Genomic DNA, 20,139 nt, shown 5'->3' on the forward strand with positions numbered 1-20,139 from the left:
CCCACATGATGGCTCACAGCCTTCTGTAATGCCCATCCTGGGATTTCCAATGCCCTCTTCTAGCTTCGGAGGGCACCAGACATTTACCCTGTGCACAGAAATGCATGCAGGCAGGTCAACCAGATACATAAAAAATAAATAAATTGCTAAGGAAAAGACTTAAACCATTGTCCTTGTTAGATTTTTGTGTCTGTGTCAACTTGATACGAGCTAGAGTCAAATGGGAAGAAGAACCTCAGCTGAGAAAAGGCCTCCATCAGATTGCCTGGGGGGACATTTTCTTGATTGCCAATCAATAGAGGAGGGCTCAGCTCACTGGGAGTGATACTACCCCTGGGCAGGTGGTCCTGGATGGTATAAGAACACAGGCTGAGCAAGTCAGGAGGCGTGAGCAAGCATGCAGTGCTCCTCCACAGCCTCTGCTTCAGTTCCCATTTCCAGGTTTCCGTCTTGAGTTCTTGCCCTGGTTTCCTTCATGATGGACTTAAGATGAAATAAACCCTTTCATTCCCAAATTGCTTTTTCCATAGCAATGGAAGCAAACTAAGACTCTCGTAGAAAGGGGCTACAGGATGAAAGAGGCATTTCAAACATTAGGCAAAGAGTCCAGTAAATGGGAGAGTACAAAGGACAATGAGAGGAGAAACCATTATTTAAGGAGGAGCATCATCTTCTTTTTGAAATGAATCCATCAGAGTTTGAAAGAAAAAAACTGTTTACAAACCGAGCTGTGTCCGTGAGACTTTCGTTCACCCCCAAATGAATGTCTTGTGTGGTAAGAAAACAAGGGTGTCCTCCCAGAAGAGCAAAACCTGCAGCAAAAGAAAAAGAAAGGTGTTTGTTTGTTTGTTTGTTTGAAAACAGAACTAAAGTGCAAAACAAAATCACGAGGCATCGGCACTAGTACCACCTCCATAGAAAGTCTCCACCTTAAAGCTCTTCAACCATTCTGTAGGGAATTTCCAAGCAGAGCAAAATGATAAATTGAGAGATGAATATGAAAAAATACACAAAAAATATGAATACGCAAACCACTTAACTTCCTTTTGAATGCATGCTTATCTCCCCAACCCTTTTCAGGAGATGGCAATAATTGGACATTGTTTCCTTTGGGGAACTATGCCTACTTTTTAATTCTTCAAATTATAGAAAGATATTCTTCTTGGAGGACAGAGAAATAAACTGGAGTTATACGGGATATCCTGGGTTACAATGGTATATTAATCAGTAATAAAAAAGGAATGACCCTTCAGAAAGGTTATGCTAAATGAAAGGGTAAATATTTAGTGTAGGGAATGTCTAGGACTGAGTATCTGGAGGAGAAGTAATTGAGATAGCTGTTGCTGTAGCTGGGAGGGTGTGATTGACTGGAAAGGGGCACTGCAGTGTTTTCTGGGTTAACTGAAACATTTTACATCTTCATAGAGTTTATACATTACACAGACATGTGCATTTCTCAACACTGAATGGCACATTTAATATTGGCCATTTCCTATACAAAAAAATATACTTTCAGTTAAAAAAATAAAGCAATCACTGAGATGGTAGTTTAAAGTCACTAAGAGATAAAGGGTTACTGGCCATCATCTTCTACTGAAGACAAAGCTAAGTACCAACTGGGACATTGCCCTTACTGCTTTCCACCAAATGTGCACTTTGAGTATTACAGATGCTGGAGCCCAGGAGCCCGGCTCCTGCCCTGCTCTCACAACACATTCTATTGAGAGGCTAAAAGGGATTAGACACTGGGGGTGGGGGTGGGGGGTGGTGGTGGTGGGGGGAGTCTGCCCAAGCCACAGTTAAACTCTATGAGGACAACAAGTAGAGTCTTTTGACACAGGCTCAGAGGTAAATTTGTGGGAGGTGGTGACAGCTGACCGGAACTTTATTATGCCACTTGAGACAGAGTCCACAGGCAGAATTGCTCCAGGATATAATGAAAGGTAAAGAAGCATAATTTCAAGATAAATACTTGTACTATGCAAATATACCTTGCCCTTTATATTGTAATGTGTCAAATTTATGTCCTGGAAAACATATAACTGTCATAATTTGTTAATTTCATCTGTTTAGGGGATTTACTTTGTAAGGAGGAAATCATTAATTATCCAGTGAATTGGGTGAGGAATTCTGGACCTACAAATGGGGGTTTGATTCAAACTTTCCTTAAACTCTCTACTGATTTATTAGCATAATTTGAATAATAATATTTCAATATGGACTATGTCTTGGCTAGGTATTTTTTTTATCAACTTGATACAAGTCAGGGTCATCTGGGAAGAAGGAACTTCAGTTGAGAAAATTCCTCCATAAGATTGGGTTGTAGGCAGGCCTGTAGGGAATTTTCTTAATTAGGGATTGATGGGGGAGGACCCATTGTGGGTGGTGCCATTCCTGAGCAGGAGGTCCTGGTTTCTATAAGAAAGCAGGCTAAGCAACCCTTAGGAGCAAGCCAGTAAGCAGCATTTCTCTATGGCCTCTGCTTCAGTTCCTGACTCCAGGTTTCTGCCTGTCCTGACTTCCCTTCATGATGGACTGTGACCTGAGAGTTCTAATTAATATTAAATAAGCCATTTCTTTCCCAAGATGTTTTTATACATAGTATTTATACATCAATAGAAACCCAAACCAAGACAGACTGTTATTAAATGTTATTAAGGAATCATTTTGTTAATGACATTGCAGTTCGAGATAGGGTTTCTCTATGTAGCTTTTGGAGCCTGTCCTGAAACTCACTTTATAGACCAGGCTAGCCTCAAACTCACAGAGATTCACCTACCTCTGCCTCCTGAGAGCTGGGATTAAAGGCGTGCGCCACCACTGCCTGGCAATATTCTGTATATTTTAAATGATGTAAAGGAAGGCTTGGGGGATAAAATGTCATAGTTCTAATTTACATTAAAAATACTTTAGCAATGAGAAGAAACAGACAAACTAATGCAGACAATATGCAAACAATTGTTAGATTGATATAAGGGGTATTGTGTGTTCTTTATGCTAATCTTTCTACTTTTGTATTTACTTGAAAATTTCTATTATAAAAAATAAACATCAAAAGCTACAATAATAATTCTTTCTGTTACTATGTCTGTCATTTTACTAGAAGCCAGTGTGGGCTGAATCTTACAATACAAATCAAGAGCACTTACTGGCACTTTATACACCTTTCTCCATTGATTTTCCTCTGAGAAGCGGTCTAGTAGATACTATTGTAGGAATTTTATAAAACATAACTCTTAGCTTTCTTGTAACTTATATTCTAGTGGCGAAATACTGATTAAAAGTGAGTGAGTAACCTCTTAGATATTAGATTCTTATAAGTGTTATAAAATTTGAGTAAGAAAGAACAACAGGAAATATAAGACAGAAATTGCCATTTTTAAGTGTCATGGTCCTGAGAGATATTTGAGTGAAGGTTGAGAAACATGTGAGTGTAGATCATGAGAAACATAAGATGGGGGAAGACTAGTTATTTGTCTTGTGTAAGGGTCACAACTGGTAGATTCAGGAGACAGCAAGAAGGGAGGCTGCAAGTGGAAGGTGGGAATAAAAGGCAAGAATTGATTTTTGTCTGAGGAAAATGGAAATCTATTGAAGATTGGAGCAGATGAGTAAGACAATTAGTCCTCAGTTTTAATGAAATATATAAATAATAGGGCAGAATCAAGGAGACCAATAAGGAGAAACAGTTGCAAATTTTGGATGAAAGTTCAGAACTTAGACCAAATGACATCAGCTGAAGTAGTAAGAAAGTGGTGGTATGGTTGATATATATGTATATATATCTACACAAACACACACACACATACACACACACACACACACACACACACACACACACACACACACACATATATATATATATATATATATATATATATATATATATATATATATATATATTGAAGGTAGCAGTAGCACTAAACTGCTGGGCCGATTTCTTACCTCTGTGAGCATATTACAGCTATCAGAGAACTTCTGGGTTCCTTAGCCACACTCCACTTACCTACATCTGTATCCATGTATTCTGCTTTATTTCCCATTAAAGGTAGATGAACTTTTCATCTGTCATGTTTCCATGTCTCTTCCTACTATCTTAATATCCCCAGTTCACCCATATTCTTTAGATCTTTACTCAAAAGCTTAACAATTCATGTGTCATCTTTGTCCCATGTTCCCATTTCTACACTAGAAGTCAACCCCTTTTGACTGTTAATGAACATAATCAGTTATTCATCTCTTATGTCATAGCTATCAAGAACTACGCTCAATAATAAAAACATTTTTCTTAGCACTATGTTCACTTTCAAGTATCACTTTAACTCTTTGTCCCCTCTAATCTCTCTCTCTCTCTCTCTCTCTCTCTCTCTCTCTCTCTCTCTCTCTCTCTCTCTCCTCTCCTCTCCTCTCCTCCCTCTCCTCTCCTCTCCTCTCCTCTCTCTCTCTCTCTCTCTCTCTCTCTCTCTCTCTCTCTCTCTCTCTCTCGCTCTCTCTCTCTCGCTCTCTCTCTCTCGCTCTCTCCTCTTCTCATTTCCATCAAACCTAGCTCTGGAAAGCTTTGCTAGCCACCACTGTAGCAAAACTCCTCCCATCAACATCAACATCAACATGACCCCCATGTTCTTCCATCTTTTTGCCCCCCTTTCTTCTCAATCTCTTTAACAAAGTGGAACACCAGCCTCTCTTTAATAATCGTCCTTTATACAAACTCCAAGATACCACACTTTCTTGCTTTTATACCCAGATTGGCAATTATTCCTTCTTTGGTCTTGATTTCTGGTTTCTACTATTTTCCTTGAATTCTAAACATTGGAGCATTTCAGGGTCAGTTCTTGGTCCTCTTCTCTCAATCTAACGTCTCTGGCTTCAAATACTATCTCTATGCTGATGAACCTTAAACATCTCCTTCCAGGTCTTACTCTTAAATTCCAGACTCATATTCAAGTGCTTTTTCAACATCTTTCTTTGTATGTCTAAGAGACATCTCAAACTCAATACAAGCAACAATGAATGTCTGATCGTTTTCTTTCAATCTGTTCCACATGCAACTTTCATAATTGCTCAGGCAGAAATCTAGAAGTCATCTTTGACAGCTATCTTTTGCCCAGTAAATTTAATCTCTTTGGATCTCCTTTCAAAACATATTTAGAATCTGTCCCTCCGCTCACTACCACACTGGGTCTAGCCTTCCTCTCTCTCTCCAGCTCCCACCACACTGTTTTTGTCTCGTTTCTATACCCCTAACACCCACAGTCTATTTTTAGCCGAGTAGTTAGTGTAACCTTATAAAATGCAACTTAGATTATGTCCACCTTTCCTCCAAACTCTCAGGTGACCTTCTATTTTATTCAGGGGAAAAGCACAAATTCCAATAATAGTCAAACCTTTCCGCTTTGTCATTAGAGCCATTCTCTGTACTGAAAGTAGGTATTTTCATTCAGCATACTCTATAATCCGCTTATTTATTATGTCTATTGTTTGCTGTCTCTGTACCCACTAGAAAGCAAGTTCCATGAGACAAGGGGGTTCCCTATACTTTGTTTATTGTTGAGTGAGTCACAAACATTTAATATAAAGACTGCCAAATAGTAAGTGTATCAGGAATGCTTGCTGAATGTATGAAGGAAGGAAGGAACGGCATTGACGCCAGAGAGAGGACCCATTTCCCAAACTGATATGCCTTCACTCTTTTCATCTCCATCAAACATCTCCATAGTGTTGATGGAAAGAACAGAAACTTCTTATCCGTGAAGTCAACTACTGAAGGTCCGTGATGATTGTAAATGATAATCATTCCTGAACACTCCATTTGTATGTAAACATGCAAAGTTACCCAAACAAATCTGAATACTGCATATTCATCAAGAAAATATTTTTTGTGCACCTCTACCATATGCCAGGCAAAATGATAAGCACTACTGAGGGTTGTGACTCTAAAGAAAGAGGGCAAAGAAAATTCAATGACTCTTAAAGGGTAGCTCATCTGGTATATGAAGACCTCAATTTGATTCTAAGAACCATGTAAAAATAAAAAACTGGACATGGTAGTATATGTTTATAATCCCAGTGCTGGGCAAATAGAGACAGGCAGATCCTCAGGGCTCACTGATCAATCAGCCTAGTCTTTTTGGTGAGGTCCAGTCCAATGAGATGCTTGAATTCATAAAAACAAACAAACAAACAGAAGGTGGATAGTGGGTGAGGAATGCCACCCAAGGTTGTCCTGTGCCCTATACAATTACATATACATACACATGCACCCATTCACATAGAGATACCTGAATACATATGAAATACACACATCTATGCAAAAAGAAAGTTTAAGATTGCTTGTCATGTCTGATTCAAGTTATATAGCATCAGGTAGAAGTCATTCTCTGCAGCAAGTTGGGACTAATCTAATGTCCTTACACTTTCATCCTTGTGCTACAAAGTAGATTCCCATCCAGCATGAATGTGGCTGGTAGAAGTCAGAAGAAAGGTCACTAGAAGTGCTTTAAAGCAGGAATCAAGGATTCCAGCGGCTCACGAGAAAGAGCAAATGTGTGGGGTCTGTCTTAGTTAGGGTTTCTATTGTTTATTGTGATAAAACAATAACAATAAACAACTTGGGAGAAAGTGTTTATTTCAGCTTAGAACTCTCAGGTCACACATTCCATCACTGAGGGAATTCAGGGCAGAAACTCAAACAGGGCAAGAACCTGAAGGCAGGAACTGATGCAGAGAGGACGAGAGGACACTGCTTACTGGCTTGCTTGCCATGGCTTGCTCAGCCAACTTTCTTATAGCACCCAGGACTGGCAGGCAGCCCAGGGTGCTATAATCTCTCCCACATCAGTCATCAATTAAGAAAATGCCCTACAGACTTGCTTACAGACAAATCTTCTGGGGATATTTTCTCAATTGAGAATCCCCTTTCCCAAATGACTCTAGCTTGTGTCAAGCTTGACACAAAAGTAGCAGAGTCGGATGCTGCTTCTGCGAGGGGGTCTCTCTTCTTCACTGGTCAAAAAGGAACTCAGACCCTGATCCAAAGGCTCGTCAACTATTCGCTAATTTATCAGGACTGGGTGATGATGTGGTATTCAAGGGGTGTTAGAGGATTTGAAAAGCGCTAAGAGTGGCCATGGCAGAGGAGAAGACAGAAGGATGGGTCTCTCCCTCCATCCTTCATTCAGACAAATCCTTTAACGTCTTATATTTGTTCCTGCTGTCATCCCGGATATTTTCGTTCATTGGGTTTTCTCCTGTTAATTTCTCAATTTCTGTTTGAGAAAATAAAATAAATCTTATGCTTATCTTTGTTTTCTTTACATATCCCTGTGAGCTTTGGAACAAAGGGTATAAATAAGTAGAATCCATTCAGTAGAAATAGGAGGGATCTGATGCCTCTTTCTGGTAGTCATTAGCCTCTCTGTGCCCTGATGTTGTAGCTTCAGACTAGAATCCCAATTTTTGTATTTGAATCTCTGTAAAGATGATGAATTTGAAACAGCTGCTACAGTACCAACTTCAATTTCACCTTGAAGTGACATGCTCATGTTAAATAATCGGAAGAACCATCACTTGGAATTCCCTGTGTGTTTTTCTCTCAGCTACTGCATTTACTAAGATTTAAAAAAAATGTATCTGTCTATCAGCTCAATTAATTTGCAATAAAAGAATACAATTGCCAGTAGATACACAGGAGAATTGCCTGGTTTGCCAAGGAGCCATACACTGAGGGATGCAGAATGAATGGTCTAAAACGACACACAGAGAGCTCGACATTGTCTTGCAAATATAATGCAGAGCAACGAAGCCAGACACAAAAGAGCACACGCTGAATGGCTCCTTTAATATAAAGGTTGAAAACAGGCACAGCTCATCTGTGGTAGTAGAAACCTAGATAATGGTTACCCTTGGAAAGATGAGTAGCACCTTGAAGGAAAAACAAAGTTGATGTAAAAGGCTTCTGAGTCCTACTAACATTCTGCTTTCTTGGGTATTTGCTACAATTAAGTATTTACTTTAAGAATCCATTGAATTATCATATACTTCGTGATCTGTACACTTTCCCGTAAGTGTGTTAGACTTTAATATACATGTTTCATAAACAATTAATATGGGTGGATAATCATGTTCTATTGCGTGAAATGAGTAGAAATGTTGCTGGATCCCTGAATCTCAGGCTTAAGATAGAATTTTTATGGACTATACTATAAGAATCGCCTCAACCTAGGGGATGGTACAATTCTGTGGCAGCAATGGACAATGAGATACCAAGGACCTATGTTGTACCTGTTGAAAAAGTATACCAAGGGGAAACGGTTACTATGCACATACAGAGATGGAATGCAGTGCTGTGACAAAGTGCTCACACAAGAACCTGGAGTCTGTCCCCCAAGGATGTACATTACACGGCAGAACTGCTTTGCCATGGCTTTGTCATTTCTGCAAGCATTTAAGGCAACTTCTCATTCTGATTTGTCTGTTACTGAGTTTGGTTGGCAGCATGCCATGTCCAATTAGACCCACAGGGATTTACTGAGGATAATGACAAATACTCTGTGAACCATAAATTTTAAAGGCCAAATATTCCTGTCCCCATGCATTTGTTGATAGAGTTTGCAATTTTGTACAATTTTGTAAAGAGCACTTCTTTAGAGACAATTGTCACCTAACAAAATGCTCAGTGCCATTTGTAGGAACAATTTCACGAGAATAAAATGCGACCATCTCATGCTTCAATTAAACTAGATATTTTTTTAAAATAAGCTTAATAATTGCATCCAATCACATGTCTGCCATATGTTAGCTATATGAACTTGGACCATTTCCTAAACCTAGTTCAACCTGCTCTTCTCCATCTTACTTTCATAGCATTGTCATGAGGATGAAGTGAGGTGAGCCATATAATTAATATGGAGCATTTGTCACGGAGTCATTATCCAAAACCGTGTTATAGCCCCACTCTTGCCTTTAATGATAGCTTTAATACGTCTTTATGGAGGAAACTATTCAGGGATATTTCAATAACAAGTATAATATTTAAACAGAGAAAATTGTAGAACAACCAAAACATATTCACTTAAAAATTAAAAATTGAAAAGTTTTTATATACTAACTCTTTCGGTGGTTTGGAAAAAGACTATCTCTCTTAAGTACTAATGGTAAAATTTTTAAAAAGATAAAATAAAATAAAATTCTGCCAGATTCCTAGAAGATCAGTGTTGGAAGGAAACAGAGTTTGAGAATGACTGGCAGGTTTATTCATTTCTCCCCACTATCGATCAGATGCCAAAGAAATGTCTTACAGGAGCCAGGTTTAAAGAGAAAAATGGAGCCATCTGTTTCCTTCCTAGGACTTCTAAGATTAGGTGACATCTTACATATTTCCCTCTTCCCATTTCCCTCTCTCAAGGGGCAAGGGAAGTATTTTAACAAGAAAAGTGGTCTTGAGATCTGCATCTTGGTGCAATTTTTACTGAGTGAACTTGGAGGTCACTTAATCCTTGTGGAATTCTTTGCGGGAGGGGGGGCTATATATTTGGTGAACTTCATTATTAATCACTATGAGGCCAAATCACATGTAAATAGAGTAGTAGTTCACATCAAAGCCTGAGAAAGTGCTTGCTGATGCCTGTAAGGTAGGGTAAGGCATTTGAGGACTGACGAATCAGTCAGTGTTCTTATGGTACTTCCTTCTCAACTCTGATTGTTCATTTGGGTCACATTATTGAATGAATGGAGGTCTGATGGAGAAAAAACACAGAGAAAAAGAGAAGAGGTAATTTGTGGCTTGTATGTTTCAAGATAAACTTTTTTAAACTCATTGTGGAGTTAATAGCTTTAGAGAAAATGAAAACAACTAGAGTTTTGACTGCCCAGAGTCTAGGCACAGACAGTAGTACTAGATTTGGAAGTCAGAGTGGGTTTGCTTCTAGCTAGTCTTTTCCTCACATGACCTCTAGTGCAGGAACCTAGAAGGGAAAGAAGGAGAGCCCAAGAGAAGAGGAAGCAGTAATAGAAAGAGGCAAACCTTTGTCACTGTGCATGCATTCCAAGGAATGAGGAACATAAAACCCTCATCTGAGTTTGAGGAACTCCGGTGCTGGCTGAGGGCATCTGCTTTCTGCCTTTAAGACAGAGTACTGAGAGGCAGTAAGTGTTCTAGAGTTCCCTTGTATTGTCTTTGAGAAGGGAACAATTGGATAAAGATGGCCTTAGGGTATCTCTGTTCCTGTGATGTGGGGAGCACTGTCAGGAGCTAAACCAAGGGAATCTTAATAAGGTCTTGTAACCAGAGTGAGACAAACCCTGCAGCAAACTGCAGAGCCAGTAGAGGTACAAAAGTCCCAGGAGGCTCCAGTGTAAACATTAGATAGTGGTACCTTGATGACCAAGCACACTCGCTGATCCCTAGCTGTCCAGACATTCAAACATCTACCAGGGCTTAGGTATAACTCGAGACAGGTAAAGGAGACCCAATATTCACAACATAAACCCTGAGACAAATAAGCACTGCCTAATGCGGAAGAGGTTAAATTCACACCATCTAATAGAAATGGCACAGAAGAAAATGTTCACAAGTAAAAATAGACACATTTCTCACATGAGTTTGGGGTCTTGGGGTTTGTGCCTGCCTACATGTTGCCATAAACGTGAAGCCATATATGAAGTTTCCAGTGAACTTTTTCTACAGGATTCCTACAGATGAAGCTGATCTTTTGCCTATAGCTTTTGCAAGAATTGAAGGACACCCTTGCACTGCTGCCCCCAGTGAAACACTTGCTCTCCATGGTTGCTAAGGAGACACAAAAAATTCCCCAGAGACTTAAGCCTTCCAAGTGCCCATCCTCCAGCTCGCTCTTCAACACAAGTGTGAGCTGGTCAGCGGACTCACCTGTTTCTGTGGACAGTCTTGTTCGAGTACTTCTTTTCTCAAAAATCATTCCTAAGGATTTCCCTTGCAACAAAGGCAAATACTGAAAAACCAAGGACAAAAATTACAATTAAAATGCAATATCCAATACCAAGGATTGTCTTAAAAAATGCTAATAAAAATACAAATCAACTAATTACTACTTCTGAGTAAATGGTCACAATGTTACTTAAAAACTGAATTTAAAGGTGTTTCACATTCAATATACACAGATTATTAGCATGGAATTTGGAATTAAGACTATTTTTGGATACAGGTTTCTTGTGTAGCCTAGGGTAGCCTTGAACTTGCTGTGTAGCAGAGGCAGGCTTTGAACTACTGATCCTCTTATTTCCATCTTTCAAGGCCTAGGGTTACAGATGAATGTCGCTATGCCTGGCATATATTGATTACTGGGTTCAGTCTGGAAGCTTATCCACAGCATACTATTTCACACTGAAGCCATCATCATCTTACTGAACACTATTGCAATCCCATTCAGTTTTCAGTGGTGCTGAAGATGGTTCATTCAGAGGGACTTTCTCAGCTAGTAAGATCCTACTCTGTCACAACATGGGACACTAAGAGTCCTTCTTAGGACACTGATGAACCCCAGTTTTTCAGCTTCATATTCGTCAGCCTCCCTCATGAGAATACATAAAGGCTTTGTTCCTGGAAGTCATTTGAAAACGCTCTGGGAGTCTGAGTATTAGGTGGAGCTCTTGCTCCTTCCTCTTGGGTTATTAGACTTCCTGTTAGGATGTGTTCTGGTCTTCTTGTCTTCAGTCAGCAAAGCATGAAAAGGCAAAGGTCTGCAACCTAAGGAGGCCTTTCCCCTATTTCAAGAACATCAGCACGTAGAAGTTGGAGCATTGCCTGACCTCTTCAGAACTTGGAGAGCTAGTGAACTAGATAAGAAAGCCAGAATCATATCAAACTTCCTCAGCCTGAAACCAAATATTATTTAAAAATGCTTTTGAGCCAGGTAAAGTGACATATCCCAGCACTGGAGAGGCAGAGGCAGGTGGATCTATGTGAGTATGAGGCCAGTCTGGTTTACACAGTGAGTTCCAGGTCAGCCAGAGCTAGAGAGTGAGACCCAGTCTCAGAAACAAACAAACAAACGAACAAACAAAGAGCTTTTGAATAAATTCATAATACAAATCTGCTTTCACTGAATTAAGCATTTTGAAGCATAAATTGCTCAAAATTCAGAACAATTCCCATAGTTAAGCACCACATTCAATTTCTTCCCCTATTTGGCTAGCATTTACTTGTTCCTTTATAATTGGAATGCTTTTAAAAACATAATCTTATCATTGTGAATATTACTATAATGATGACATATCTGATATATATCCAGAACAGAAATATATTGTTAAAAACCAACATCCCACCTTTAAGTTTTAACTGATACAATACAGAGAAAAAAAGGGACATATAAGAACAAAATCTTCTTAGACAATGAGAGCTCACCTTCAGATCCAGTTACTAATGAAGTTCGGCATTCAGCTGGGGGAAAAGGTGCAAGGACTTGTCATAGAATAACTGCTTTTCATGCTTGTTTACAAGCCTGCACACTCGGTGCTAATCAACTACCTTGCCTGTGAGGTTTCATTGCTTAGCTAACATTCAGGAATGTTAATGTACTTTGTTTCCCTCTGCCTTAGGAAAGCTGCTTCCAAAAGGGCTATTGGTTTGTAACGGAAGAGAAGAAAGAAGAAATGCCACATACCTCCCCTTTGTGCTTTATCCGGAATTTCAGATCTGCAGATAGCCATAGCATGTACTGAATCTCTTCTCCGGTGAAGTCCTTCAGGGTGAGGAGGTCACGGCCTTTCAGCTGTACTTGGCTCTGTACCGGCTTCCCACACCTACAAAAGAAGAAAAAAAAAAAACAGAAAAGGACAATATGTATTCAAGAAAATGATGCTATGGGGTGGTCCATTGGCCGGTTCTCAAAATCAAACATAGTAAATCACATAGTATAGCATGTCTCTCTGCAAAGTGTTAATAAAATTGATATGGCTGTGGTTTCAATTTTATATATACAGTAATTGTTATGTTTGAGAGAAAAGAAGAATTTGTGGAAAGAAATTGACACACTTGAATTAGCTGGATGGGTAGCTTTGCCACTTATTAAATTATACAACTTCAGGCAAGTTACCCAGCTTCTTTCTGTAGATGTTTCTCAACAACAAAATGAGTGTAATAGTTCTATAGTGTCATTGTGAAAGTGAAACTATTTAAGTCATGTAAACCAGTGCTCAACATAATATGCACTAGGCAAAACTTACCTACTCTTATTGAAATCTGTGCAAGCAAGATTTATAATGCACAACAGAAAATTGTGTTGTTTACTCCTTTCGGATCTCTTGGAGAAGAATTGTATTCCTTTTGTCACTAGGAGAAAACACAGTCAGCCCTGTAGCTTTTTTAGTACTGCAGAAAGAATTTTTAAAGTTCTCTGGTCATTTTTTTTTCACCAGAAAATAATGATTAGTAAAATAATAAACAATAACAATATAACAAAGGTAAGCACTTTTTAGCTTGGGAAATTCATTGCAAGTTGACACCCTTTGCCTTCAGCTCATATCTGATTAAGATTGGTCTCCTTTATTGGAGGAAGACAAGCCAGAACCAGGCTGCTCTCTCCTTGCCTTCAGTCCCTAAAGGTGAGGTCAACAGAAGAGCAAATCTACCTATGTTCTAGCTTTCTGGTATTGATGTAGGTGTTTGAGAGCAACTGTTTGTGTTGTATTTATGAAAGTCACCTAGAGAGACTGAGAGAGATTTGTCCTGACTGTGGGCCAGGCAGGAAAACTCTAGCTACAAATGGCATCCAATGTGGTGGCAAGAGTTTCCACCTAAAAACTGAGAAAAAAGATTCTAAAACAGAGCTAAAAACAGTTCCTAATTATCTCTCTCAAATGAGTGGCAGCTGCCTGTTTGAGCTACTTGTGGGTTCCTGGCATGTGCGCTCGACCTGCAGTATGGCGGGAATGAGGCCTCTGCAAGTGGCACATTAAGTTGCATGGTGGATTTAGCCTTTGCTAGTACAAAACAAGAAGAGAGGTTTCTGGGCTACACGCTGCTTGGCTAAAAGCATAGACCCCACGATAGCTCCCAGAGCTGGCGAATGCTATGTTGGGAAGCTGAGGTGGGCGGAGCCAGCAGCCACAGCTGCTGCAGTTTAAAGCAATAGATTCACAATAAGACAGATTCAGATGTAATAGTTTAAAATGTGTGTAAAATATACGTAGGCTTGAAAGAGACAAAAAAAGGTGATATATACAGTTATATAAACAAATACATAGTTTTAAAAAAATAAAGTCTTTAAAGAGACAGTAAAATTAATATAAAAAATAAGCCACGTAAAGATGAATATTACACAGAGAATCTGGATTGTGTTGTCTTTGGGATTTTTAACTGCAGAAAAACATTTGATTGTAAAAGCTGTTGAGTTATGCCAAAATATATATTTTAAAGATACCTTGACTTCAAAATTTGGATATAAGGATATGTTGCTTTGGAAAAGAGTCTCTTTTGTTCCCACAGAAAGCCAGAGGCTATGGATTTGTTCCAGATTAAGATACATCAGGTTTGACCAGCCAAGACCCCCTGAAAGGTCTCCGATGACACCATGGCCCAGATGATCCAACATCCAGAATGGTTTCAAGGCAACTGGCTCAGACGGTACAGCCTCACCGACTACTCCATGATCCTAAAATTTTCTTTGTGTCCCCATAAGATACAGCGCCCCCCTCCACCAGGAAATAGTAAGAGAAGGTACGCCCAAATTCCCAATTTATATGTAATTTTACTTTGTTAAGGTTAAAACCTTCCTTTTAAAAAAAAGGGGGGGGGAAGTGCTGTGGGATGTTCTGTATGGCAAATGTGTTGCTGATTAGTCAATAAATAAAACACTGATTGGCCATTGGCTAGGCAGGAAGTGTAGGCGGGACAAGGAGGAGAATAAAGCTGGGAAGTGGAAGGCTGAGGCAGAGAGACACTGCCAGCCGCCACAATGACAAACAGCATGTGAAGATGCCGGTAAGCCACGAGCCATGTGGCAAGGTATAGATTAATGAAAATGGATTAATTTAAGCTGTAAGAACAGTTAGCAAGAAGCCTGCCATGGCCATACAGTTTGTAACAAATATAAGTCTCTGTGTTTACTTGGTCGGGTTTGAGAGGCTATGGGACTGGCAGGTGAGAGAGGTTTGTCCTGACTGTGGGCCAGGCAGGAAAACTCTAGCTACAAGAGACTCTCTCAGAACAGTTTTTGATGTGAATAAAAATATGTCCTCAGCCACCACCACCCCAATGAGATCTTTACACCTCTCCAGGACATCTCTTGTCATGTTCAGAAACAATGCCATGCTACCAGTTCTTTTCTTATTCCATCCTCTCTCATGGGAAGCACTCCATATTGCTTGACCTGATGAGACTAAGGCTTTCTACTACATTCTATTAGAGTCCTCTTTTAATCTGCCATCAAGGCAGTGAACTAGTCAGCACTACTTACTTTAATCTCTCTCTCTCTCTCTCTCTCTCTCTCTCTCTCTCTCTCTCTCTCTCTCTCTCTCTGTGTGTGTGTGTGTGTGTGTGTGTGTGTGTGTGTGTGTGTGTGTGTATGTGTATGTTCCAGGACTTATTATTCTTGCCTAACTAATTTTGTACCCTTTCATCAACATCTCTCATTTCTTCATCTACTATTCTCACCTTCATCTCTTGAGAACCACTGTTCGACTCCCAAATTTTTTGTTTTGTTTTCCAGGACAGGGTTTCTCTGTGTAGCCTTGGCTGTCCTAAAATTAACTAGCTCTGCCGACCAGGTTGGCCTCAACCTCACAGAGATCCTCCTGCCTCTGCCTCCCAAATGTGGTGATATTTTATTTGTCCTGAAATGTGGTGATACTTTATTTGTGCTGAAATGTGGTGATATTTTATTTGTGCTTGAATAAATAAAGCTTGTCTGGAGATCAGAGGGAAAAGGCCAGCCATTATAAGTAGACAAAGAAGTCAGGAAATGGTAGCACATGCCTTTAATCCTATTATTTGGGAGGCAGGGATCTGTTTGGATCTCTGTGAGTTCAAGGCCACACTGGAAACAGAGCCAGGCATGGTGGCACATGCCTTAATTCCAACACTAGTTAACCATGGAAGTCTGGAGGTCTGTACAGACTGACAGAAAGTGACAGAGCTGTGTAGGAAGAGGAAGTGATGTAGCTGAACGGAGAGAGCAAATCAGATGGCAGAACAGCAAGGCATATAGGTGTGGGTAGACAGGAAGTAACTCGCATTTGGAAGCTGCAGAGTGGGTGAAGTAAGGTTGGCTGTGGCTTTCCCTATTTCCCTGATCTCTCTAACGCATTCACCCCTATATTTGGCTCCATGTTTTTTATTTAATAAGACCATTTAGAAATTCATCTACACCCAAATACTGGGACTAAAGGCATATGCCACCACTGCCCAGCTGAGTTAAACTCTTTTACACTCCACATACACTAAGATCCTGAGGTATGTCTTTCCTATTTATGGTTTATTTCACTTATATATAGTATTCTCAGTTGGCCTGTGTTGTCCCAAATGCCAGAGTTCCTTGGATATTTGCAGGACAAATGATATTTCAGTGTATGTATATATGCCACACATCTTAATCCATCTGTCTATTAATGAACACTTAGGTTGTTTCCTTATCTTGGCTTTTGTGACTGATGTCTGTCAAGATGGCTGGACTACCATACTTTTTAAAAAATCCTCTGTTAATCTCCACCCCCTGGCTTGGTTTCTATAACCTATTTTATATTACGTTATTGATAACATATGTTATAAAGTGGATTCCTGTCTATCTCTTTGCAAGTCTGTTTTGTGGGCTCTGCCTGCTCACTTTGATCCAGTGAGAGTAAAGTCATTACTTGGCTTGGCCTGGGTACAAACTAAGACAGAAATATACCTAGTTTAGCATTCTGTTGCATTGTGTTGATTCCTGTTATTTGAGGTAATCACTGTATAAAATGGCTGGTTTTGTTTAATTATTCCCAGTGTTACCTTTATTTAATAATAACTAGAAGGTGAGTAGTAATTAGAAAGGATGATAAACTGAGGGAAATTGATTTACTAGGAACATACTATCACAAAATGATCATGCTTGGATTCTATAATAAGGAAAGAATTTAGGTATATATTCTTTTGTGATTTATGTATATCTTTTTGCAGTAGTAACGTGATCATGGGTATGAAAATCACAAATCACTCAAATTGCTGATTCCACTTTATGATGTATGATAACCTGGACAAATTTCACTAAATGACTTTCTAGCAGAGTTAACTTGTTCATCTATAGTTCAATAAGTGAGTACATTTTTTTTCAGAACACATGATAGGAACTATATGTTTCAGAATTTTGAGTTGATAAAGAAGAGTAATTTCACCAGGATTGAGAGTTTGTGGGTGGGTTGGCTAGTTAGTTGGCTATATTAATATGAGATACTAATAATATATTTCACTACACATAGAAAGAAACTGACCTTTTCAGTTTTTGTGTGGAAAAAAATTTTGGTCTGCACTCCTATTTCATAGATGTAAGACTCTTCAACTTTACAAAATACACAAATAAGAATTTCTTTCAAACAGTGGTCTTCGAATTTCTAGCTAACTTTCAACATGGGGCTGGAGAGATGGCTGAGTGGTTAATAGTGTTCTTGTAGAGGACTCTGGTTTTGTTTCGAGCACACATATGGTCACTCACAATGTTGTAACTCCAGTTCCAGGGAATCTGATGTCCTCTCCTGCAGGCTTTTGCATGTATGTGGTGCACATACATACACTCAGGCACACACATATGCATATAAAATTTAAAGATATTCATAAAAATTTTGAATATAAATCTATAACATATACTTATTTATAATATATGAGCTAGCATAATAGATTATATATAACAAAGCATAATAAAAAATTGAGAGTAAATATAAAGAACAAGAATAAAAAATACTTAAAAATAATTTTTAAATATGCAAAACATTTTGTTAACTAAGAAGTTTCTAGAACAGACTGCTACTTCCTCCCTTCTACTGGAATCCTAGTTAAAAGTATATAAAATTGTGTGCAATGCTCACAATTTTAGTCTCCATGCTAGTTAATCATCCACTGGATAACATTAAGTCATAATATTTATATAGAAAATTGGAGTTCACGTAATGAATTTGGTTATGCATTTGGTTCTGATAATGTTAATTAATGATAATATTAACAAACACATGGCATATATAAGCACTGATGCTGTTGAGAAGTATGGCTTTGACTAATATTTATGCAGTTCCAAGGTCAACTGCAGCTTTCTCATGGAGCTCTATAAAATAGGTTTTCTAAATCTGTCTTGAATAGAGGTGTGGCAGCTTAATCTTTACCACTTCACATTTAGGGCAGTTTTGAAAATACATTTTCTTCTGGAATATAATCTAAGCAATGTATGATTATAGATGATAAACTCTTTTGACTTCACGTGTTATGATAATACATTACCATTATATGGCCTGAGACTTCCTCCAACATTATTTTTAAAGGAAAAAATATTCGGTTGGAAAACCCTACCCCCTGTGTTTCAGGGAATATGGGAAGTGCCATTATAGCTGTTGGATTCACATCTTCCAACAACAGGGAAACAAACTCATGGGCTCATTTTAAGGCCTTACTTTAGGCTTGATGGTCAAGCTCTGTCTTCTGGTTACTTTTGGAATACATAAAAGCTGGGGTTCCAAGCCTGTGTCCCTAAAGGACTCACTGCCCTCACTCTTACTACCGTCCTCTGAAGGACTTTGGTATCCATTTTCCAACTCCTGAGCACTCACATGATCCACAGTTTCATTAAACAAACAACAACAAAGCCATAGAGTGGACTGGAGTGGTGGCTCAGCATTTAAGAGTGCTGGCTGATCTTCTAGAAAACTGGATTAGATCTGTAGCACCAATGTGGTGCCTCAGAAACATCTACAACTCCAGGGGATCTAGCACCCTCTTCAAGCCTCTGGAGGAATAATAATAATAATAATAATAATAATAATAATAATAATAACTATAGACTTTAGATTTGTATTTTTCTGGTTGAGTTTCATGAAATAGAATTGGAAATGAAAAGGACAAATTCTTGTTCAAAGACATTAAATTTTCCTCCTGATTTCTATGAAAGGAAACAGGAAGGAAGACCAATGCCTTTCAGTGATTCAAAACTTCTAACTTTTAGATCTTATTACCCCTCTTTTCAAAAAGACAGGTTGGAGGAGGGATAGGGTCTCCAGGTCATCCTCATATTTGTTCTTATATTTCAAATCCCATGTTAAGGCTTAGGGTCAGTGTCCTCCTGTTGAGACTCATTGGAAGATGCTGATATTGATATTTCTCCACTGACAGAAGATTTGAGTACAAATATACAAGTTGGCAGACAAACATCATGTTTGACTATCTTTTGGTCAAAGCCTTTAATTTGTAAGTTTATATACAGTAGAAACTGTTAATTCTTCTCATGAAGTGTGAGGGACACAAGACTCTCTTTATGCCACGAGCTAGATTTTCCACAGCATCAGCTGATAATGTTGCCCTGACTGTCATCACCCAGAGACTGTACTAGCAACAACCATTAGCAGATACCCTTTCCCGACTGAAGGCTCCCTTTCTTCTGCAATAAGGAAATCTAGTCTTTTCACAAATGTTGAAGTAGGATATACCATCGTAGTAATTACAAACACTGCACCACACAGAGCTTTCAGGACTTCTTTGTGTAGCATAACTAAAACTTTATAGTCATCTGCCTCATTCTCTAGCCTCATGACCACTGCTGCAGTCTCTGATTCTCTAAACTGGACTGTTTTCCATGTGACATGTATGTGAAATTATGAAGTAGCTGTCCTTCTGTGGCTGGCTTGATTTACATAGTGTAAGATCCTCCAAAGCTTGTTTTAGAAAACATGCAAGAGTGTTTTCTGCCTCGGCATGGTAGTGTCAGATTATAAATAACCATTAAATCTGAAACAAGACACACCAAGCTTAACAATTAGTGGGAAAATCACTATTATTCTGTTACTTCTAAGAAATCATCACCAAGGCATTAAAAGTTCTCATATTTTCCACAATAAACGTGTAGAGGATTACAAAAACATCACAGCAGATGTATCTTTAGTACACTGCAATTTTGAAAGAAATAGTGAAATTGAAATGCTCTGTTCCTTTGTAAA

The 20,139-nt window shown here is 38.9% G+C and overlaps 1 protein-coding gene across 5 annotated transcripts in view; it reads right to left on the minus strand.

Moving 5' to 3' along the window:
* Nucleotides 1–20,139, minus strand: part of Otc (ornithine transcarbamylase) — a 127,096-nt gene that overhangs the window by 50,878 nt on the left and 56,079 nt on the right. For all 5 annotated transcript variants that reach the window (XM_052741404.1, XM_052741187.1, XM_052741363.1 and 2 more), the window contains 3 exons: nucleotides 12,639–12,777; nucleotides 10,886–10,967; nucleotides 725–812 (listed from right to left, as the gene is read on the minus strand). In XM_052741404.1, coding sequence (XP_052597364.1) covers nucleotides 725–812; nucleotides 10,886–10,967; nucleotides 12,639–12,689 — 221 coding nt within the window. In that variant the 5' untranslated portion in view covers nucleotides 12,690–12,777. The remainder of the gene's footprint in view (nucleotides 1–724; nucleotides 813–10,885; nucleotides 10,968–12,638; nucleotides 12,778–20,139) is intronic.

The sequence above is a fragment of the Peromyscus californicus genome, unplaced genomic scaffold, assembly GCF_007827085.1.
Source record: "Peromyscus californicus insignis strain IS unplaced genomic scaffold, ASM782708v3 Scaffold_10__1_contigs__length_136768540, whole genome shotgun sequence".
In the NCBI taxonomy this organism is placed as follows: Eukaryota; Metazoa; Chordata; class Mammalia; order Rodentia; family Cricetidae; genus Peromyscus; species Peromyscus californicus.